The 25,228-nt window shown below is 35.1% G+C and overlaps 1 protein-coding gene across 24 annotated transcripts in view; it reads right to left on the reverse strand.

The window, feature by feature from the left end:
* TTLL5 (tubulin tyrosine ligase like 5) overlaps positions 1 to 25,228 on the reverse strand; it is a 374,113-nt gene that overhangs the window by 300,333 nt on the left and 48,552 nt on the right. For all 24 annotated transcript variants that reach the window (XR_004231997.1, XR_004231998.1, XM_031952493.1 and 21 more), the window contains 6 exons: positions 17,972 to 18,073; positions 15,985 to 16,076; positions 14,674 to 14,781; positions 4,482 to 4,563; positions 2,982 to 3,043; positions 1,367 to 1,461 (listed from right to left, as the gene is read on the reverse strand). Coding sequence is in view for 22 of the 24 variants with exons in the window: in XM_031952493.1 (XP_031808353.1) it covers positions 1,367 to 1,461; positions 2,982 to 3,043; positions 4,482 to 4,563; positions 14,674 to 14,781; positions 15,985 to 16,076; positions 17,972 to 18,073 (541 nt within the window). In the remaining 2 variants the exon portion in view is untranslated. The remainder of the gene's footprint in view (positions 1 to 1,366; positions 1,462 to 2,981; positions 3,044 to 4,481; positions 4,564 to 14,673; positions 14,782 to 15,984; positions 16,077 to 17,971; positions 18,074 to 25,228) is intronic.

The following is a 25,228-nucleotide window of genomic DNA, read 5'->3' on the forward strand; positions in this document are numbered from 1 at the left end:
TCCATGACAGACATGTAGCCATGCCAGAGATAAACTTGGCCAAAAAAAAAAAGGTATTATTAAAATTACTTGAAGCATTGACAATATGTATATTTTTAGCAGAAAAATATATGAGATTAAATATACAAATGTTAGTTTCTATTATCATCATCATTATTATGCTATTTACATTTACATGACAGAAATAATGGTTTGAAGAAGCAGCATCTAACTTAACTGTTATAAATTTTAGTACTATCAGATTAAAAATCCTCTAATTCTCCCTTTTAAAAAAAAGTGATATCCATTAATCAATTAAAAACCAGGCTCCAAGTTTAAATTTTCTTCCAAAAAGACATCTCTCAAAGAAGAGCATACCTGAAAAAAGTTAGGTATTTTTTACAAGAAAAGGCTTTATGTATTTAAATAAGTAACATTCTGTCAGACCTATTTTATCACTGCAGTTGATTATTCTATATGGTATGGGCAAATATAAAAGAAAGAGACAAGGCACAGTTCTACCTGCAGAAAGCTTCCAATCTAGTAAATGAGTTACAAAGAATAATAAAGCAACAAACCAGGAGTATAAAATAAAAAAAGAGAAAAGAAATGCTGATAAGAAGCAAAGCAAAGGAACCATCAAAATGAAGTGGCTTAATTAAAGATGCTTTTAAAGGAAGATGAATTTTGAGTCAGGTATACAATCAATCCAGATGAGCAGAGAAGAGAGGATGAAACCTCTAGATGATATGATACATATGATACAAATAAAAGCATTGAGAACCAACAAGTGGTATGAGAAGAATGACAAGATGATTGGCGCGGCTGGAGCAGAAAGGCTATTCTGAAGAAAGGATAATCAGACAATGCCAGAGAAATAACCAAGAGGATTTAGGATCTATTTCATTTCACTTTCAGGTAATATTAAGAAGACCCACTTATTGGATACTTTTCATCTGTATTTCTTTTGTTTGGTTCATGAAAACAAAACGCAGATCATCATAAAATACTTAACAACACAGCCACTGGAAATTAGTATGTAATCTTCCTTTTTGTGTCCAAATTATATGGATATCAATCTGAGATAGAAGAAAAGAAAAAAAAAAAGGGTGGGGGAAAGAAAGCAAAAAGAAGGGGAGACAAAGCAAAAAAGAAAAAAAAGAAAGGGGAAAAAATTGATTGACAGTATAAGCTATTTGCCCAGGCTGAATGTAACTGCCTTAGCTGTCTATCTATGTTCATACTAGAGTCCCATGGTACAGTCTTCTTCAGCAGGTGCCCTGACAGTACACGCTTTCTAAGCTCCTACATTTAGCTTTTTAGCCAGTTTAAATAGGTCACTTCTCTGTGGTCCTCCTAGAGGCTCCCAGCTTCTGAATTTGCTTACCTGACTTTTCTGGAAAGGATTTCGCCTGGAAGGCTCAAATGTAGGATAAATTGGCCTGGCTGATGACCGTTGAGCAGAGTCTTGGCACACAAATCCTGAATAAGGAATGGGCAATATTAGAGCCTGCTATTTTCCAGGAAATCTGCAGGTCTAGTTTTACCTTTGTAGTACAAACCAAGTTTCCTTGCCAATATCCTACCCAGGCAAAAGCATCCCAAAGGTCTCTACCTTCAATTATGCTAAAATTTGAAACCATCATAAATAAAAGGGACCAGATCCAACTCTTTTGGTTACACAAGTCATTCTTATTAAGAAAAAGATATTTAAGCTGATGAACTTGAGAGTAATGACGCCGATACAAACAAACCCATAGCTGCATACACACTAGTAAAACAAATGCTGTTTTAAGAATTCTGTTGAATATCAACTGGAAAAGAATTCTTTCATTGGGAAAGTTTGAAAAAAATCTACAAGGCAGGCAAGGTGTTCGGCGGTCACTATATCTTATTTATGGCTTGAGAAATCAAGCACTGGCTAATATCTACTTACCTCCCAAGGAGAAGCTGTTTTTCTTCCAAGGAGAACAGAGTAACTGAGTCCTTTAATTCAATAGTGTCCTAAGTATGGATCTACCTGAAATGTTCTGTGTAATGAACTATTGACTAATATACCACAGTCTATCGACCTGAGACTATATATTTTTTTTGGTATTTTCTTAACTTCTAATTTTTAAAAAAAGGTTTTGTTATTGTTGTGTGTTTATTTTCACAGCAATACCTTCAATTTTAGCTACTGGAGAAGACATCATGTTAAGACCAATATTGTTTCAATGAAAATGTATCCAGTTTTCTTTATATTAAGAAGACTTTGACATGAATAAACTAATACAGAGCAAAGTACGTAGAATCAGAGCAACAATTTAAACCACAATCACAGTAAGACAAAGCAAAACATCACTGAAAGACATGTGAACTCTGATCAATAGTGACCAATCATGACATCATAGAATTATAAATCTAAAAGCTATCAGGGACCACAGAGGCCATCTAGTCTTACACTCTTCTTTTACCAATGAGGAAACTGTGACAAAGAGAGGTGCACTGATCTGTTCAAGGTCATCCAGATATTATTAAGTATCAGAGGTAGAATCTGAACCCAAGGCCTCTAACTCTAGAGCATCTTTCCACTGTACTGCAAGAATGACATAGAAACATATCTTTCACAGAGGATGGAGACCACTGGTGTAGATGAAGCATATATTGTCAATATCTTTATTAGTTTGGCCTAAATGTATTTCTTTATTGCAATGGAGAATCCAAATAGGATGGAGAATGAGAAGGGGAGTCACTGGAGAAGCAACACTGATGGTTTAAAAAAAAAAAAAAAAAGACTTAAGAAAAGATTTCTTTCAATGAATCGATTATTTCATCTAGGACAAAAGAAAACTAGGGAAATTGGGAGACAAAACAGATAAGAACACTTTCTCTCACTTCCCTGAAAATATCATTTCTTAGTACTACTTCCAAGAAAATTGGGAAAACTTCACCAATACTGAACAAAATGCAAATTCAGGCTAATCTTAACAGTGTGTTAAATTCCAAAAAAAGCCACTTACCTACAACAGTGAACATATCTGAAATCATACTGGCTTTAATCTTTAGGTCCAGAGGTGCATCACTAGAAATGAAGAAAGAAAATAAAGAAAATAAAAAATGATTTAAAAAAAAAATGAAAAAAATTATTAACTTAACAATTTAAGGGATCAGATTTTTTTCAAAGAATATGTCTCCAATGGATTCTAACAGATCAGACCTCTCAGAAAATAAAGGTACAAGGTAAGCCCCAGAAAAGAAAATGTCATTATGAAAAGAAAGGAAAAGAAAAATCCAGCTAAAGGTACTCGAGTCTAGTGGTATATACCTTCTCTAAAGGGCAGGTTCAGTACAAAAGTTTCTTTAAGGTATTTCTCCTTTATCTTACCAATGACAGAGAAAAACTTTTACTGTACAACACTGATCTGACTCAATTTCATTAAACAGCATATTACCAATATCTACCTTTGTGGAGTACTGCATCTGAGTGGTTTTCAGTATAGTAGTTAGGGTTTCTCAATAATTTAGTGAAGCTCACAGTTAATTAAGAGTTCTGGTTGTAGAGGTCTTAAGCAGACTTTTATCTAGTATTCCAAGGATATTTCTCCCTTTCTTCAAAACAAGCAGTCAACCAGAAAACTATTGAATAAAGAAGTCTCCCATGTGAGACTACTTAAAATTGTTAGAATTGGATAGGTAGGATATGGAATAAGGAAAGGAGGCTTATTATTACTAATGCTATACTTTTAATTGACTGACTTAATAATCAGAAAAGTGGCCTCAAACAATAAACAAAGTATTTATTATACTTTGGAGAGAAACAGAAGATATACTAGCTTCTATTAAAAAAAAAAAGTTACTCAATAAATGTTGATGACAAAGTGGGATAAAGTACTATAATTCCCATAGCTGTACTAAATATATATACTCCAAGTCTAAAACTTCCACTAATTTCTATCTTTAATGCTTAGAAAAGAACACAAGAAAAATGTTGGGGTAAGTGGAGGGTCTTATTCTCTGGTAATAAAAAAAGACTGTAATGTCTGGACTAGCTCTCTAGAGGACCCCAGGATCAGGCAAAGTCCTTGGTCTTAGGATGGAGAAGTGAAGGAGACAGGAGAGTTGCCATGTGGCTGGTCTAAGATGGAGTCTGGAGTCTGGAGTCTGAAGTCTTCTGTGGCTGAGAGCTGCTGAGAGAGAGCCCTCTGTCCCTGGGACTCCCTTTAAATACCCCAGCACGACTACATCACCACACTACATTGGGCATGCAAAGTTGTAGAACATCACATCACCACATTACCCTAAGTATATGCCAACTAGACTGACCACATCATTACATTACATCAAGTATGTGCTTAGAGAACCACCATCTCACACTGAGCAGGTACTTAACTACAAGCACCCTACTGTCTTAGATTCAAGTACACCCTTTCAGAGTTCAGCCTGCTACAAAAGACAAAAACTCATTTTGGTGTTACTGGATGAATATGTGTATCCCTCACTTAGTGATAGTATTTACTTACCATGCCAAAGAAGGAGAGAGATTCACTTCCAGCAACCATGGTTTCAGGCTTGAATCAATGAGAACATCAAAGCCATAAAGCTCTAGAAATATAACAACAATCAACAAAGGAACATTTTAAAAATAAAGAGAAGATAGTAGAAATTCGGAAGAGGTCACAGACAAGCAGGATACTAAAGTACTACCACATTATATTTAAAACATACTTTAAGAAAACAAGCTGTACATAATAAAAATTCATCACCAGAGTACATAATAAAAATTCATAATAAAAAAGCACAGAGCACAATGTCTAGCACATAGTAAACACTATATAAATCCTATTTATTGTTGATATTATTGTTATTGTTGATTGGGAGCACTGTTGGAGGCTTACAGATTCTGATAAAGGTAGCACTTGTTTTATATTGACAGGCATAAATTCCCAAGGAATTAAGGATGTCATCTTTTGAATTTTGAATTTAATTGATCCAAAAAGCTAAGGCGAGAAAAAGAAGGCATCTTCAGATAGAGACACAGATGCTCTGATTATTAAATTTTCACATTATTTATTATTGGAAGGAACAGTTTACCTGCTAGATTATAAAGGATATTGAGACTAGACAATTAGAATAAATCTATAATGAAATTCAGTAACTATAAAGTCATACATGTAGGTAGCAGTAGTTCAGAAAAAGACTTGAATGTTTTAGTGGACTGAAAGCTCAATAGGAGTCAGCAATGTAATCTGGGAATCAAAAAAGGTAATATAATCTTGTACTACATTTATAAGGGTCTAAGGATCTGAATAAGTTCTGCTTTGCCCTGACCACATATAGAGTTATTGTATTCAGTTCTAAGAACCACAATCTGTGATTATTAACACAATTACTGTGTTAATAAATTAAATAGAGGAAGGCAAACAAGATGATGAAGCATCTTGAATCTATGATCAAAAAATATGAGTTGAAGTAAGTAGGCATGTTTAGCATGGAGAAAAGAATTGGGCATGATATCTATCTTCAAGAATTTGAAGGACTATCATATAGAATAGGGATATACCTTGTTTTATTTGGTCCTATTGGGTTTCAAAGAAACAAGTTCAAGTTTGAAAAAATTCTTAACAATTAGAGTTGTCCAAAAGTACGATGGGCTACTTTGAGAAGTGCTGGGTTCCTTTTTCTTGGAGGGCTTCTACAAGAAACTGGATGATCACCTGTAAGTTAGGTTATAGTGGGAATTTGTTTCCTGTATAGATTGGTCTAGATGACCACCAAGATACCTTCTAACTCAATTTTTGTGATCCCATGGATCTGTACCCTGGAGATTTCCTTTTTGTTTTAGCAAAAAGAAAAAAAAAAATCTAAAAAAATTGTAAATACTTATTTGGGAAAACAACTGACCAGGAAAACAGGTCCAGGAAAGACAATCTAAGGATTATTGGACTTCCTGAAAAACCATGATGAAAAAAAGAGCCTAGACTATTTTTCACAGTCATCAAAGAAAACTGCGAGGATGTCATAGAATCAGAAGATAAAATAACCATTGAAAGAATTCACCAAACACTACTTGAAAGAGATCCCAAAATTAAAAATCCAAGGAATATCACAGCTAAATTTCAGAACTATTGGACCAAGGAAAAAATATCATAAGCAGCCAGAAAAAACCAATTCAAATACTAAGGAGCCATAATAAGGATTACCCAGGACCTAATAGCTTCCACCTTAAAGAATCCAAGGGCCTGGAATCTGATATTCTGAAAGGCAAAGGAACTTGGAATACAGCCAACAATAAATTACAATTTATTACAATTAATAAATACAGAAAAAAAAAAAAAAAAACAATTCAAATACCAAGGAACCATAATAAGGATTACCCAGGACCTAACAGCTTCCACCTTAAAGAATCCAAGGGCCTGGAATCTGATATTCTAAAAGGCAAAGGAACTTGGGAATACAGCCAACAATAAATTACCCCACTACACTGAGCGTTTTCTTCCAAGGAAAGATGGACATTGAATGAAACAGGTGAATTCCACTTATTTCTGATGAAAAAACCAGAACTAAACAAAAAATTTGACCTCTAAATATACAAGTCAAGAGAAGCATAAGAAGATAAAAAGAAAAGAACTCTTGAGAACTGTATTTCTGTTGAGTATATATAGAAAATACATGTATAATTTGATTTTACTGTTATAATATAAAAACAGACCAGAAGTGGAAAGGGGATTATACTGGAAAAGCGGGAAAGTGGAGGTAAAATGAGGGAAATTACATCTCATGAAGAGGCAAAGGAAACCTATTATGTTTGAGGGAAAAAAGAAAGGAGGATGAACATTGTGTGAATCTTAGTCTCATCAGATTCGGTTCAAAAAGGAAATATTAGACATATTTGGTTTACAGAGAAACTTCTCTCACCTTACTGAAAAGTGGGAAGGGAAAGGCAAAAAGTGAAGGGGTAGGCTAAACAGAAGGGAAAACAGATATAGTAGGGGAAAGGTATAAGAAAGGGAAAGGGATTTTAAAGGGGGAAAACTGCTGGAGGAAGGTATAAGAAAGGGAAAGGGATTTTAAAGGGGGAAAACTGCTGGAGGCAAGTGGTGTTCATAAGTAAAATGCTGGGGAGGAGGAAAAAGGGAAAAGGAAAGAAAAGTATAATTTGGGATTAACAGGAAACACACAAGGAGTAGTCTTAAGCGTAAATGTGAATGGGGTACACTCTCCCATAAAGCAGAAGCAGACAGCAGAATGGATTAAAAGCCAAAATTCTACAATATGTTGTTTACAAGAAACACATTTAAAGCAGGGAGATACATACAGCGTAAAGGCAAAAAGCTTGAGCAAAATCTATTATGCTTCAAATGAAGTAAAAAGAGCAGGGGTAGCCATCCTTATCTCAGATCAAGCAAAAGCAAAAATTGATCTAATTAAAGAAGATAAGGAAGGAAATTATATCTTGCTAAAGAGTACCACAGATAATGAAGCAATATCAATCTAAACACATATACACCAAGTGCTATAGCATCTAAATTCCTAAAGGATAAGTTAAGAGAACTGCAAGAAGAAATAGACAGCAAAACTATAATAGTGGGAGATCTCAACCTTGCTCTCTCATAATTAAATAAATTGAACCACAAAATAAATAAGAAAGAAGTAAAGGAGGTAAATAGAAAGGTATGCGTGATAGATCTTTGAAGAAAATTGAATGGAGACAGAAAGGAATACACTTTCTTCTCAGCAGTTCAGGTAACCTATTACAAAATTGACCATATATTTGGGCATAAAGGGGCAGTTGGGTGGCACAATGATTAGAGCACTAACCCTGAAGTCAGGAGGACCTGAGTTCAAATCTGGCCTCAGACACTTAACACTTCCTCCTGCGTGACCCTGGGCAAGTCGGTTAACCCCAATTGCCTCGGGGGGGGGGGGAGTCAAATGCAGCAAGGCAAAAATAGTAAAGCATTTTTTTTTTTTAGATAATGACACAATAAAAATTACATTCAATAAAAGGCCAGGGGGAAATAGACCAAAGAGTAATTGGAAACTAAATAATCTCATTCTAAGGAATGAATGGGTGAAACAGCAAATCTTAGACACAATAATTTCATCCAAGAGAATGACAATAATGAGACAACAAACCAAAATTTGTGGGATGCAGCCAAAGCAGAAACAAGGAGAAATTTTATATCTTTAGATGCTTACTTGCATAAAATAGAAAGAAGATCAATGAATTGGGTTTGCAATTAAAAACTCCCAATCAAATACCAAACTTGAAATTCTAAAAATAAAAAAAGAGATGAATAGCATCGAAAGTAAAAAAAAAAAAAAAAAAAAAAAAAACTATTGAATTAGTAAATAAAACTAAGAGTTGGTGTTATGAAAAAAACCAACACAATAGATAAATCTTTAGTTAATTTAATCAGAAAATGGAAAGGAAAATTAAATTGTTAGTCTCAAAAATGAAAAGGGAGAACTTTCCACCAAGGAAGAGGAAATTAGAGCAATAATTAGGAGTTACTTTGCCCAATTTTATGCCAATAAACTTGACAATTTAACTGAAATGGAGGAATACTTACAAAAATACAGATTGCCCAGATTAATAGAAAAGGAAATATATTTACTTAAATAGTCCCATTTTAGAAAAAAATAGAACAAGCCATTAATCAACTCCCTTAGAAAAAATCTCCAGGACCAGATAGATTTACATGTGAATTCTACTAAACATTTAAAGAACAATTAACTCTAATATTATATAAACTATATTTTATATTTTTTATGACACAGACATGGTACTGATACCTAAACCAGGTAGGTTGAAAACAGAAAAAGAAAATTATAGACCAAATTCCCTAATGAATATTAATGCCAAAATATTAAATAAAATATTGGCAAAGAGATTACAGAAAGTCATCCCCAGGATAATACACCATGACCAAGTAGGATTTACAGCAGGAATGCGAGGCTGGTTCAATATTAAAAAACTACTAGCATAATTAACTAGATCAATAACCAAATTAACAAAAACCATATGGTTATCTCAATAGATGCAGAAAAAGCATTTGATAAAATCCAACATCCATTCCTATTAAAAAATTAGAGAGTATAGGAATAAATGGACTTTTCCTTAAAATAGTCAGTAGCATTATTAAAAACCATCAGCAAGCATCATATGTAATGGGGATAAACTGGAACCATTCCCAGTAAGATCAAGGGTGAAACAAGGTTGCTCACTATCCCATTACTATGCAATATTGTATTAGAAATGCTAGCTTTGGCAATAAGAAAATAAAGAGAGATGAAAGGAATTAGAATAGGTAATGAGGAAACCAAATTATCACTCTTTGCAAATGATATGGTAGTGTACTTAGAGAACCCTAGAGAATCAACTAAAAAACTATTAGAAATAATCTACAACTTTAGCAAAGATGCAGGACACAAAATGAATCCACATAAATCATCAGCACTTTTATACATCACTACAAAATCCAAAAGCAACAGTAACAAAGAGAAATTCCATTTAAAATAACTGTCAATAGTATAAAATATTTGGGAATCTATCTGTCAAGGGAAAGTCAGTAAATATGTGAGAAAAACTACAAAACACTTTCTACACAAATAAAGTCAGATCTAAACAAGTGGAAAAATATGGATAGGATATTTGGATAGGTTGAGTGAATATAATAAGGATAACAATACCACCTAAACTAATCTGTTTATTTAGTGCTATACCAATCAAACTCTTAACAAGCTATTTTATTAACCTAGAAAAAATAACAACAAAAATCATCTGGAAGAACAAAAGGTCAAGAATTTCAAGGGAATTAATGAAAAAAAAAAAAAAAGTAAATGATGATGGCCTAGCTGTACCAGATCTAAAACTATATTATAAAGTAGCTGTCATCAAAACCATTCGGTACTGGCTAAGAAATAGACTAGTTGATCAGTGGAATAGGTTAGGTTCACAGGACAAAATAATCAATGACTACAGTAATCTAGTGTTTGACAAACCTAAAGACCCCAGCTTTTGGGATAAGAATTCACTATTTGACAAAAACTGCTGGGAAAATTGGAAACTAGTATGGCAGAAACTAGGCATGGACCCATACTTAACACCATATACCAAGATAAGATCAAAATGGGTTCATGATCTAGGCATAAAGAATGATATTATAAACAAGTTAGAAGAACAGAGAATAGTTTATCTCAGGTCTGTGGAGGAAGGAATTTTTGATCAAAGAAGAACTACTTCATTACAGATCACAAAGCAGATAATTTTGATTATATTAAGTTAAAAAGTTTTTGTACAAACAAAACTAATGCAGACAAGATTAGAAAAGAAGCAATACAAAAAGTTATCAAACTGTGCATACCCTTTGATCCAGCAGTGTTACTACTGGGCTTATATCCCAAAGAGATCATAAAGAAAGGAAAGGGACCTGTATGTGCACAAATGTTTGTGGCAGCCCTTTTTGTAGTGGCTAGAAACTGGAAACTGAGTGGATGTCCATCAGTTGGAGAATGGCTGAATAAATTGTGGTATATGAATATTATGGAATATTATTGTTCTGTAAGAAATGACCAACAGGATGATTTCAGAAAGGCCTAGAGAGACTTACACAAACTGATGCTGAGTGAAATGAGCAGGACCAGGAGATCATTATATACTTCAAAAACAATACTATATGATGACTAGCTCTGATGGACCTGGCCATCCTCAGCAATGAGATCAACCAAATCATTTCCAATGGAGCAGTAATGAACTGAACCAGCTACGCCCAGAGAAAGAACTCTGGGTGATGACTAAAAACCATTACATTGAATTCCCAATCCCTATATTTATGCCCACCTGCATTTTTGATTTCCTTCACAAGCTCATTGTACAATATTTCAGAGTCTGATTCTTTTTGTACAGCAAAATAACGGTTTGGTCATGTAAAAAAAAAAAATAGCCTGGTTAGTTTTCTTAAAAGCCAATCTCCCTCCTTGGTTCCAAGAGCTCTTGCAGCTTATCTGCCAGCTTCAGCCTCCAGCTCTCTCTGAATCTTGGTTGTACTCTTCTCAACGACTGACTCCACTAACTCAGCTCTTTTTAATGCTCTTTTAGAGGTATAAACTCAAAGGTTGACTCCTCCTCCGACAGTGGGATTATGGGAGGTGTGAATTCACAAAGTTACAAAGTTAATTTTGTGTATCTCCCGTACTTGTGAACTCTAATGTATGAGCTCTAATGTGTAAACTCCCTTAAAGGTGTGAGCTCTAATGTATGAACCAATTACATAAGCATTATTTCTATCAACTTTAATAAGTTAACACTTTGTAAGGATTCTAGCAAACTATAACCAATAGAGATCTTGCATTGTACTCCCTTAATCATCAGCTTTTTCTATATATAATAATGCAAAGAAAACCTTGCACAAAGAGAAAGAAATAAAGAAATTCTAAAGCCACCAGATTAGCATTGTTATAAAAATAGAAAATGACAAGTTTTGGAGGGGATAAAGGAAGACAGATATACCTATGCACTGTTGGTAGAACTGTGCATTGTTCCAGACTTTCTAGAAAACAATTTGGAATCCAAAAAGTCACTAAACTTTAAAAAACAAATTCATATCCTTTAACTGTGAAGAATCCATGTATACAAAAATACTCGCACAAAAATTTTCATGCTGTAAAGAACAAGTAACAAAGAACAACCATAACTATACAAATGAATCCATGGTAGATGAACAACAATGAAACTATTTTTAACTTGGACAGGAGAAGGAAGTTCAGAAAGCAAGACAAAAGGACAGTTTTGTATCTACCGTACTGAATTTATGATAAAAGTTAATTGCAGCAAGGTTTACATATATAATAGATAGCTTCAAAGGCTCTTTATCTTGTTCTTTGTACATGACAATAATTGTGTCTATTGATGTTTATCAATTATATAATAATTAATAAAAGTGATTTTTTTAAAAAGTACCATGAAGCCCTAGAACTAGAATTTTGGAGTGGGTTTTCTCCTAAATCTATATAACCTGTTGTTTATTTTTAATTACTTTCACTAATTCCCTGGACTATTTGTTGAATGCAATATCTACCCTGTAGATATTGTATCTTGTACAATTATGTACCCTATAAAATTATAAGGAATTGATGGAGTAGACAAGCCAAAATGTCATGCAAAAATCATAGGCAAAGCAAGTATCATTCCTCATGTCCTCAGGTTCCACAGAGCCTACAATGATAGCACACATTAATAGGCTCTATAAGCTATAGAAACAGCTGGATCTCCATGGAGGAACTGCTTAAAGCAGCCTAGTGCCATCAAAGATAGAATACCAGGCTCAAAATCAAGAAAATCTAAGGTTGAATCCTGCCACAGACAACTGTGTGATCCTGGCCCAGTCCCTTAACCTCTATCTGCTTTTTTTCTCATTTGTAAAAGGAGAATAAAAATAGTATCAACCTCACAAGGATGTCATAAGGAAAAAATTAGATATACCTATGCATGCACATACATATACACATGTACATATAATATATACATACACACATGTACATACACACACACATATATATATAAAGAGAGAGAGAGAGAGAGAGACAGAGTAGTCAGGGAGAGGAGGAAAGAAAAAGAGAGAAAGTTATACCTTTGTGAACCATAAATTTAGTTATAAACACAGTTAAATCAGCCTCACTCACAATACAGTTAGTACTGCCATGAAAAATGTTTTCTGTAGTAAAAGTAACAATCTGTTGTTTTGGTTAAGCTTGGTTAAGTTTTTCTCAGTCACAAAATTTGATTCTCAAAATCAGTTTCAGACTGAATGCTCCTAAGTGATTCCATTCTGCTCTAAAATTCTCTAAAAAGGCAAAAAAATTATTATGAATGAGTTAGTCTAAGACAAACTCCTGCTTCTAGCTTTAAAAACAAAGTTCAACTAAACATGTATATATCAGGCTATCAAAAAAAACTAGGTTGAGTCACTTGAAGTAAACAAATGATTGGTACTAGAAAATCTGATGAGTTAGGAAGCCATAAAAAGGAGAAACATTTCAACAATCTAGGTCACATTTGGGCATGACAGGTGGTAGGGTGGAGAAATGACATAACAAACTTAGACTTAGATAGCAATGAATTGCCTCTGGCAAATATCCAAGGGCAGAAGAAGCAGTTAGAACAGCAAAGTGAGTATGCAGTGTCCCATCACATGGATATTTGGTTTCCTCCAAAAGCACCATGACTCTTGCTTAAACATTGGAAGTTTTCAATTCCTGTTTTACTGTTAAACAACTGAAATAAAAGACTTTATTTTTTGTAATAAAAGCCCTAGGGAGGTAGGATGAGAGAAAAGGAGACCCATAGTTTCATAATGAATCTTGAATGAGGGGAAAAGGTTAATGAACCAGATGAAATCTCAGGTCTGACAGGAAGTGGAATTAGAACCACAAAGCCAAGGATGTAGTCAGCAACTTTAGAAAAATCCAGATGCACTGAGTTTATTAAAATTAAAGACAAGTAGTAGAGAAAGAAGAAAAAGGACCTAAAACAGATGGACAGCTTTTCATAGAATCAATGAAACCTGATGCTTATTTCATATCTAACATTATGTTTTCATTAATTCCAATAATTTTTAAAGTTTCCAAAAGGCCAAAAGATCTCAGATATAAAATGGAAAAGTACAGAAAGCTCTTTCATTGTAACTTCAGAACATAATTTTACACCATTATTTCTAGATATGCAATAACCACTCATTAGAATAAGGACCACACATCTTTTTTTTTTTCCCTCCTGGGGAAAAAAAAGAGTCAGTATATGGCCTGCATGTTTCCAAGTCTGTTTCATGCTTCTGTCCTGTATAATGTTGTGAGACCTCTAAGAAAGTCATTTAAAATGCATCAGATCTAGTTCATGATGAATCAGTCCATAGTCATATCATCATTACTATAGGATTTAAAGTCCATTTTTGCCTGTCCAATCTCTATTCATAATCTCAATTAATTCTCCATATTGAACTCCTTCAATGAAAAACGGATGGTTATGAATTTCATTTAATCAACCCAAGTTACAGCTTTCATATTCTTACTATTTTCATCTTTAAATTCCATAGTCAGGACACAGTGAGCTTTTTGATATCAATTAACTTCGGCCTCAAGGCTTCAGTGACAACTAGATACACATCTGAAATAGTGCCTCTATGCTCCTGCTTGTGACTAAGACTGGTCAGTGGGTTACTAGTCTTTGGAAGAGACTGGTTTAGAATTCTTCCTTTGTGCAATCAGGGATGGAGAGGAAGAAGAGAGACTCACCAAAAAGAAGAATAAAACAAAAAAGGTGGAGTCACTAGAAATCAGGAGAAAGCACAAACTAGTACCAGCCAAAGCTCCTTGGAAGAATTCCCAGTGTGTCTCTGCCAATGAGTTCTGGAACACATTTGCTAGACCAATATTTCTGCACACACCATAAAAGGTATTTTTTGGTCACAGTTTGATGGAGACTCCAATATGTAACTCTAACCACTCTTAACCTCACACAGATATCTAGTCATCTCTAAATGTAGTCCCAACTCATCTCTTCATTGCCATCTTAGTAACATCTTCATACCCCACACTGAGATATAAACATAAATATAATTTCATCATGTATCTCTTCCTCTCATATGCCCACCAAGCCCTCCCTGCTTCAGAATTTTATCACAGTTCACTATTAGACTTTTTGAATCTCCTTACCAAAACAACTGCTGCGGTGAGGAACAAAGGTTTTACAAGCAGTAGCAATAGCTAGTTCAGCAGAAATAATAGTCTTAATGATCAGATCCTCTACATGGGCCATCAATGCTGCAAAATAAACAAAAAAGCATGAAGAAGGAAATGCAAAATTGCAAGTACTAAAGTATATTCACAAAAACATATGTGCCTAAGTCCAAAAGTATTCAGATGTTCTCCCTTTGAATGGATGGTGGAAGTATATTTAGATATACTTAGTATATATTTAGATATACTATATATTTAGATAGATAGACAGATAGATAGATAAAGAGAAGCATATTTAAATATACTATATATTTAGATTATATATATAAAGAGAAGCATATTTAGATATACTATATATTTAGATATAGATAGATAAATATCTATCTACACACACATACACACACACACACACACACACACATATACCAGGATATAAATATTTGTATGTATGGCAAATTCAGAGGTATCTACTTAAGGAAAAAAACACTTCTATTCTAGAAATGATAGCTATTTTCCCCTAAATTCACACAGAAATATAGAATCTCCAAAGTTGGAAGAGACTCAAGGATCTAGTTGGTCCAACTCAAACCTGTGTAAGAATTCCCTCTACACTGTTCCCAAGGTCTCTTTTTCTTTTCTTGAAGTCTTCAAGTGACAAGAAATGCACTACCACACAGAGCAATGGTTTTTCTTTAGATCAGAGCTACATAAGCCTCTACAACTTCTACTTCTTGTTTCTTTTATAGCCAAACAAAAAAATATAACTCTTTTTTCAGTAATAGACTTTCAAAGTTTTTGGGGAAAAAAAAGTCTTTTTCTTAGTAAACTAAGAATACTACTTTAGCAAAATTGTGTTTTCTTGTTGCCTGGAGACCATCAACCTTGTTCCACTTCAATGGCCTTGACAATATACTCATTTTCTATGCTCAATGCCAAATTGATCAGATGCCAATATGAAAGAGGGAGATCTGCTTAAAAGAACTTGAACTTAAGCTTCATTAGGGAAAAACATAGATACAATTTGTCAAATGAAATGAAATTGCTTCCACCAATAATTCTAAAGCTAATAGTTTTATAATTTAGTTCAGGAAACAAATAAAAGGGATTACTTCGAGAGTTATAGAAATAACTGTTCTTTCTTTTCTGAAGCAACAGGAAGAAATACCTAACAGCTTTCCCTACCTTACCTAAAGGCAATGATAATGACATGAAGGAGGAGACAAAAGCTACTTTATTCTGTCATTCCATTCAGGAAGAAACAAAAGTGGCAAAGGATTGGCGACTCACCAGTTGTGTCTTTCCCTTCTTGTTTCAGATATCTAAGCATTGCACTCATACTCCATTTGTTCCCATAATCTTCCACTTCAGGATCATCACAACTAAAAACAAATAAAGAAGTCAGGGGTCATATGTGGCTTTAAGCTTTTTTTCTTAAAGGAAAAGATTTCTTTTGAATTATGTTCACATAAACTCCTTAGGAAAGACACCTTCTCCTTCTCTCTCTCTTCTATTGTCCATTCTGTAGTCCTGTTTCCTTCTTCATATTAACATGAATGGAAGTCAAAAGTTATATACCTTCCATATTCTGTTGGCAGTGAGAAGGAAAGCTAATTTTGTCTTATTTAAATAATAGTGCTAGTCGTTAGAGGGAAAATAGTACATCAAAAATCTAAAATAATCTAAGAAAGATTTAAAGAAATTTATGGATAGCAGACAGGAAAATCTGGGGATCTGCCAGTAATCTTTGAAGAAATTTATATGCTTTTCTACAAAACCACCCTTTGCGCTATTCTCAGAGGAAAACAGGTTGAATGAAGCAAGGATATAACCAAATTTTGTTCATGCTTAAGCACCTGAAATAAGCTCCTAATTTTCCCTTGCCTCTTTCTCAGTCTTGGGTGTTAAGTTCAGGGCTTGCACCAGGGCAATAGTAAGCTTCACAAACTATACTACTATTAAAAAGAAAAGAGGCATCAAGGCATCAAAATATCATGGATAGAGAGCCAACCTTGGAGCAAAGAAAACCTGTAGTCCTTCCTCTGGCACCGTACTGGCTCTGTGAGCCTTGGCAAGTACCTTCACCTCTCCAGGCCCTGAAGCTGCAGAGAAGATGCTGACCTGCATTGGTAGAGGCAGTTTCCTTATCAGGGAGTTCCCCACATCAGTGGTATCAAACTCAAATAGAGACAGGGGCCACAAAACCATACATAAGGATTCCTGAGGGCTGCAGATTGACTTAGAAAAAAATATTTTAACATTGTCTATATTTTACTATATATTATTTATTTCTTTGTTTTGTTATACACACTTTAATCTGGTTTGGACCAAACCTATGAGTGTTGTAGGTTGGTTACATGTTTAGCCACTTTGTTCAACACCAGTAAAATCATCCTTATCTCCATCATAAGTAAAAACGTGCCATGATTGGGATAGAATCCCAACATTCAATACTCAATAAACATTTATAAGTGACTATTGTGTATAGAGCTCTATAGTATGGGCTAGAGGTCCCAAGAGTTTTAGAAGTCTCATAATTTGTAATTTGGAGAAAAAATAGGTGTTTTATTTCACATCAAGCTGCACCCCATGACCTACCACATCTCCATACAATGGAAACCTTTCAAAATGAAGATGTAATTTCTTTAACCATCCTAAACCCTAGTGGCAAGGAAGTTCAATTAAACCTGTAAAATTCTAGCTTCTATTCCAGTGTCTTCAGATTCCTGGTTTCTTTCTTTTCTTGGACCTGCTATGAACCTATTTTTAGTCTGAGCAAAAAGTAACTATTTGGGTTTCTTTTTTATTTTTCCATTTTCTGGCTAAATTGTTGAGTATGAAAGAAAAACAGAACAGAGAATATGTTTCCAAGAAAAGGGCCGTTCCTCCATTCCACTGAGTCCTCTTCCAAGATGGTCTCATTTCTTACTTTCCAAAAGGCAACATTCCCCAATAATCTTTAATGCAAAATATTACCCTTACCTTAGAAAATGAGGAAGTACAGAAAGGGGAAGAAAGATTTTTAACAAGGAAGAATGTTTTGTATCTTTGCCAGAAATAAAAAAAGCAGCCCAAAACTTCTCTTTCCCCACTTGCCAGCAATAGTTAACTTTGCTCACATCCACTAAATATGAATGTGAAGTTCACTCCCCTCCCTAGAAACAAAAAAAACCTTCATCAAGATTCATTTGCCAATAGCTGACTGGAGCCAGTGCAGAGCACACCTTGCCCATCTTCCCCCCATTCTGGCATTCTGTGGCCTAGTTGCCAAGCCTACCTGACATAGTCACCGCTCTTCTTGTTCACACTGTAGTTGGTCAGGTGCATGAACTGGTTTCGTATGTTCTTAGCTCCTTGATCATATCTCACAGTTGCAAACCTGAAAGAAGGATCCAAAGTTAAATGCTAGAAAATCTTCCCCTTTCAGATTAGAGGGAATATTATCAGTGAGAATCAAAAAACCAAATAACACAAAGTACCCAAAAGGCAGTATCAAATTGGTGCCTGGACCCAGAAAAGGGGCAAGGCAGGAGAAGAGTGCCCATCAGTGTACTGTGGGTGCCAGTATCTAACACTCTGTTGTGAGCAATTTCTAAAGTGAGCAACGAAGGTCCAGGGCTGAGAAACAAGGGAGTGTCTTGGAATCAAGATTCATAGAAATAATGGGGTGAGTGAGTACAAGCAAGAAGAACCACATTTTTAGGTAGGAAGAGAAGAATGACCGCAACAAGGCAGGAGATGAATGTTATAGTATAGAAAATTAATCTTAGGACTTGAAAGGAAGATAAAGAATAAGGACCAAAACATAGAATCATTCATAAAATATACACTCACATATACATACACACAAATAGATAAATATATTTTTATATATAAACATATACATATATAATATGCTTTTATGTATCTATTTTACACATGTATATATACATATGTACATACACATATACATTTATCTATGTAATCTTATATATACATATATAGATATAGATATATGTTCATAGAAATAATGGAGCAAGTAAACACATTTATATGTGACTATTGTGTAGAGCACTCTATGCTATGTTTATGTAGGGAGACTGAAAGTAATATATAGGCATATATTTATAGCTATATATTGGAAATTTGATAGCCTAGCTTCATTCAAAAGAATGAAGGAGCATAAAGGATATGTACTCATGGAGTTATTTTGAATGAGGTAAGACAGTACAGGTTAAGCTTTCTAATAAGATTCAATATCAACAAAATATCACTTAGGTGGATTATTTAGATAACTACAGATTTCTGCTCACATACTTTTGGAACCACATCATCACCCTTCACTATAGTGTTTTTCTGAACCACTGTATCCTATTCTATGAACATAAGTGGGAGGGTCATGTAATTTACAAATGACTCTTCATGTGTTTGCACAGACTATGAAAACAAAACTACCGTACCCAAGGGTGTCATTTTGAATTTTCTTCTCAAACACCCACTAAGAACCTTCACAAATCCAATGCCAGATATGAATGACAGGTCAGAGACAGCAAGAACAGAAACTGATATCAAACAGAATGGTTAGGGGCCCAGAGTATAGGGAACTTATTATCTTGTTAATAAACAATCTATATTCAAAGAATACTCTGTATTCAAAAAGGACAACAGACTTTTAGAAACCTCTAGTTATAATATTACTTCCACACATTTCACTTTATGTTGAATAAGTTTTATCTATATATTCTAATTTTCCTTCAACAGGCACTTTCACATTTCAAGGGAATTACTGAATGAAGTTCTTGTTAAATGCAAGAAGGCCCACCATGGTTCCACAAAAGCCACAGAGGCATTACCTCACAGAAATACACTTAATGCCACCATCTTCCCCCAGAACAATAATGGGTTAAAAAAAGATAAATTATTTTAGAAAATTAAGCCCCTTAACTTAGAAGGATTGTGTCAATATATCTAACTTGATCAACAAATTTGGATTAGTGAACTGTATATTCAACTTAAGTCAGCAGTGATTTGAAACTCAACAAAGCTAATGAAATCTTGGACTAAATTGATAAGCAAAGAGACCAGAATAAGGAAGTGACAGTTCCGCTATATTCTGCCGTAGTGAAATCATATCTTGAGTACAATGTTCAGTTCTAGGTAATACATTTTAAAGGGAAAAGAAAGCTACTGAATATCTAGAATACAGCAAACAGGATAAGATAGGCCTCAAGTTCAAGCCACAGAATGATGGAACTGAGGAAACAGGAGATCACTGACCTAAAGATTTAAGGAAAACATTAGGATTGTTATTGTTGAGTTATTTCAGTCACGGGTACAATAATAGCATCTTTCTCACGTGGTTGTGGGGATTAAATGGGATAATAATTTGTAAAGGGCTTAGCACATAGTTATTGTACAGTTGTTGTCATGTCTGACTCTTCTTGACTCCGTTTGGAGTTTTCTTGGCAAAGATATTGGAATGATTTCTCTGGCTTATTTTACAGATGAGAAAACTGAGGCAAACAGGATTAAGTTACTTCCCCAGGGTCACACAGCTTCTAAGCGTCTGAGGCCAGATTTGAACTCAGGAAAATGAGTTTTCCTGACTCCAGGCCCAAGACTCTATGTATTGTTCCACCTAGCTGTCAAGCTACTGATTTCATATTTAAAGGACTCTATAACATGTAAGAGAAATCAGACAATTAGACTTATTCTGCTAAGTCTCTGAAGACAAAGCAATGAGCCATGAGTAAAAGGGACAATGAGGCAAATTTAATTTTGATGGAAAGAAGACTTTCCTAACAATTAGACTACTTCAAAGTGGGATTGTCCATTTTAAAAATAAGTGTACCACTTAATGGAAGACTTCCAACAAAAGAAGAATGGTCTCATCAGAGTCTTTGTAGATAGACTTTAGATACAGCTAGATGATGACGAGGGTCAACATTGAAATTCTGTGACCCAACACATCTCTTCAAAGTTCCAATATTCTTTTTGTATGAAGTATGACATCTACACAGAAATACTCTTGCCTCTACATCTCATTTAGCCTCCAATGACTAAAAATGTATACTCCTGATGCATTTCAAAATAAAACTGCATGAAAACATCATTCAAGGCCCAAAAGCTCTTTGTTGGGGATACAAAGTAGTAGGAAGAAAACAAGAAGAGTGAGTCAAGGAAGACATCTAATAATAGAATCCAGGGGTAAAAGAAAAATAATAGAATCTAAATTTAGTTGAATGACAAAGAAGAACATAATAAAGACTACATGGAAGTCAGGGAAAAGGAATAAGTATTTACATAGTATCTACTATGTGCCAGGCATTGTGCAAGCACTCTTTTAAAAACTCTTTCATTTGAAAGATAAGAAGACAAGAATCAGCAAAAAGCTTGTGTGTGGTTGAAGAGAAGGATATATTACAACTTTCACTTCACCAACAGAACCAGATGACTTTATGATCAAATTAAACCAAACAGGTTTTTTTCAGTTCATTTGTCTCTTAATTTTTATCCCTTTCCTTTGAATAAATAAACTAAGCTTTCCTTAAAATAAGCCTGGAGTCAGGAAGAATCATCTTTCTGATTTCAAATCCATATTTAGATGCTTCCTAGCTGTATGATCCTGGGCAAGTCTGTTTACCTCAGTTTCCTCATCTGTAAAATGAGCTGGAGAAGAAAATGGAAAACCACTTCAGTATCTTTGCCAAGAAAACTCCAAATGGGATCCCCAAGAGTAGGATATAAGTAAAATAACTAAATAATAATAATAAACTAAATATCTCAAAACAAATTCTTTATTAGCACCCACAAAAATGATACAACTCTACTAAATATCTCAAAACTTAAGTTTACAAATGTTTGTTGGAATATAGACTGAAATTTAGATGATCGAATCCTCAAGGTATATCATAGGATGATCATGGACAAAGAAACAGCAGGGTTGACAGAGGACTTTGCAATTTACTTAAAAGGAATTTTAGTACTATATTTTACACAGTGAAAAACTGTGGGATATATATTCTGAAGGAAATTTCTTATGTCAAACTGTCTACCTCCATTTTAATTATGTATCAAAGACCTTTGTTTCCAAATTCATTTTGAGAACCATGCTGTGTTTGTCATTTTATTATGTTAAGATTTTAAGGGGGAGGGGAAAAGGAAGAGGAGAGGGAGAGAACTTACATACCTTCCTTCATCTAATTATAAAGTAGAAAAGAAAAATTATCTCTAACAAGGATCATGATCTAAAGAATAGAATCAATGAACACTCGATATTGTTTCTAAATAATGCTAGATTGTCTATTTCATGTCCTTATCACTTTATACATAAGAAACTAAAGAAAAGGAAGTTAATTGGATCATTAAGACCCATTTCAGTTACTATAAGATAGCTAAATAATGCAGCACTTTATGTGGAGTCGGGAAGACCTGAATTCAAATTTGACCTTAGATTTTTGCTAACTGTGTGAACCCTGCACAAATCACTAAACTTTGGTCTATCCTCAGTTTTCTCATCTGTAAAGTAGGTAAAATAAGAACACCTACTCCCAGGGTTAGAAGAAAAATGAAAGGAATATTTGTAAAGCACTTTGCAAACTTTAAAGCACTCTATCATATTAGCTATTACTACACTGAATATGTAGGCAAGCAAGCTAACATAGACACAGACCATGGACACAGACCATACTTCTGATGATTTAGAAAGCATTCAATAAACAAACATTCATTAAATCTCTACTATGTTATCTTTGAGAAACATGAAACTAGATGCTATAAATTCAGAGATTAAAATTATAGACTATGCCTTCAAGGAGTTTACAATCTAAAAAAGAATATTTTATGAATGACGAGAAGGAAGAGGGTTGATGGGGAGACCATGACAACAACACACATGGCATCAGTGGCTGTAGTGACTTCAAGCCAAGGCCTTGGGAGGTGAGGAGAGTGAATCAAACTGCCTTGCCAGGAGCCACTGGGTTTCATCTTGCCTGACCCAGACAAAACCTATTGGAAGGGAACAAGAGGCCCAAGGTCTCTCTGATCTTCTGTTATACAGCTGCAGCACCAAGCCTGCCAAAGTGCTACAGTGAGTAGGGAGCACCCTACAGAGCCGTCTGAGGAAGGGATTACCAGGCTGATCCCCTGCCTCCAGAGCCAGGAATAGTTCGAGGTCCACAAACAGCAAGGCCCTGACAGTGAGGGGGGACAGCAAGCATTGGGGGACTTTCCCCCCTTGTTGTTATTGTCTCTTCCCTTTCTCTTGACTAGGGTATTAGACTCAGGACAGCATGCAGCCTGTGAGGTAATCTGAATTCTTTGGCAACTACCAAGCACCTGAATTCTTTAAAAACCACAGGAATTCAACAGAGAAAAGGTAAATATCCCTGCGGAGCCAGTGCTAATTAGCAAGGAAGGCTACTGAAGAAGGGCTTATAAGCAGGGAGGGGCCACAATTACTTTCAGGTCCTTTTCAAATGATTATTATTACAGAGACAGCAGGAAAGTAGTCCCTGTGCTCAGACATCACCCAGTGCCCACCAAGAAACTCCCAGAATTACTGGAAAACATTGGGTCGCTGGATAAAAACCTCAGTTTTCCCTGAACTGTTAGTGTTGCAGATCCTTGTGTCTCTGACAGCACATTTAGATTTCAGTTCTATTTTGTTTCGTTTTCATTTATTTTTCCTGATTCACTCAAAAAGCAGGTATTAAGCTCCATCCTCTAAAAGGATCTTATGAAATCATTTAGACCAAATACTGGGCCCACCTAAAGCTATAAAATCAGTACAAGGTCTGTTTTGGATTCCACCTCTCTATCTGAGAAGAAAAAGAATCGGCACCATCTTAGCGGAAAAGCCTCTCTGCACTTCACCCTTCCCTCTAAGGACACAGACCATCAGTGCCCCCTGCTGACAACATGACAGCACAAATCTAAAAGGAGAGAAACGGGACCACTAGCGTCTGCATCTAGGCAATCAAGCACAAATTCTTGAAGCCAGAATACACTTTTAGAAGTCTTACAATTCAGTCTTTTCATTTGTAGATGGCAGCATTCAAAGTGAGAAAGGTTCTCTCACACTTTTAGTCCAGCACACTGATTTTATAGGAGAAGAATCCAGGAAGCTTTGCCCAAAGTGACTCAGGGTCACGAACATTGGAACCCGCCCACTTTGGGTCAACATGCAATACAACCTGACACCTCTGACTGATTAGAAACTTGAGAACTAAGAAAATAATATCAGAAAATAATTTGTTTTTTATTTCTTCAATATCTTACATACAAATAAAAAGGACTATCTTGCCAAGCATTCTTTATACTTGTTTAACCTTCCAGTGCTTCTCTGTTTTATGAGATGCTGCTGCCCACAATCTCCTTGTTGTAGCAATTAATTTATAATTGTTAAGTTTCACAATGAAATTGTTGTACATTCAATATTTTTGATATTCAATTATTTAAATTGAGGTTAAATTGTTTTGATTGCAGGGAATATTTTTCTTGTTAATTCTTTCTTTAAAAACAACAACAAAATCTTTATGACTTTTCAAAGAGAGCCAACACAGGGATTACTTGTGGATGACATTATGCCGATTGTGCATAGCCCTTTGTAAACTACAGAATGGATGAGATTTTTAATCACTTAATAATGTGTCTAGTTAATCCACAGCAGGCCAAATGGCTAATGAACTTTTTTTGCCCTTTTCTTTGCTAAGGTCTCTCCTATACAACAAATCCCAATCCTTCCAATCTCCTCAAGAGACATCCCCATCTTTTATCCTCACTTTCTCACTTACCTTCAGTCTATTCCTATCTATTGGCTACTTCTTTATTATTTACAAACATACCTCCCACCTTCCAAAAAAAAAATCTTACTCAATCTTCCCATCCCAACTATCTATTGTCCCATATCTCTTTTGTCTATTGATGGTGATGTCTCTGAGAAAGCCTCCTGCAACAGGTGTCTCCACTTACTCTCTTTGGAAGTCTCTACAATCTGGTTTCTGATGATCATGCAAAATCTGGTTTCTGATGATCATGCAACCTAAACTGGGCTCTCTAAAACTACTAATAATCTCTTAACTGCAATGACCTTCTGACCTCTTTGCAGCTTTTGTCTCTGTGGATCTGCTTGTCCTCTCTAGGTTTGGGGATCGTTACTCTTGCCTACCTATCAAACTACTCAATCCCCTTCATCCAGATGACATTTTCTAAGCCCCTACAAGGTTTTGTCCTGGGCCCTGTTCTCTTTTCCTTCTATTTCACTTAGTGATCTCATCACTTTTTATGGATTTATCATCTCTAAACTAGTAATTCTTAAATTTATCTAGCCCTAACCTCTTAGCAGATGTGCAGTTTCCTATCTCTTGCTGCCCAGCAGGCATTTTTAACTGGATATTGCACAAGCACCTTAAACTTAAAATTTCCCAAAAGATACCGCCACCACTTGGTCCAGGCCCCCATCATCTCATACCTGGACTGTTACCATAGCTTGCTGTTGGGTCTGCCTGCCTCAGGTCTCTCTCTACTCCAAACTATGCTCTATTCTGTCACCAAA

This window comes from Sarcophilus harrisii, chromosome 2, assembly GCF_902635505.1.
Source record: "Sarcophilus harrisii chromosome 2, mSarHar1.11, whole genome shotgun sequence".
Lineage (NCBI taxonomy): Eukaryota > Metazoa > Chordata > Mammalia > Dasyuromorphia > Dasyuridae > Sarcophilus > Sarcophilus harrisii.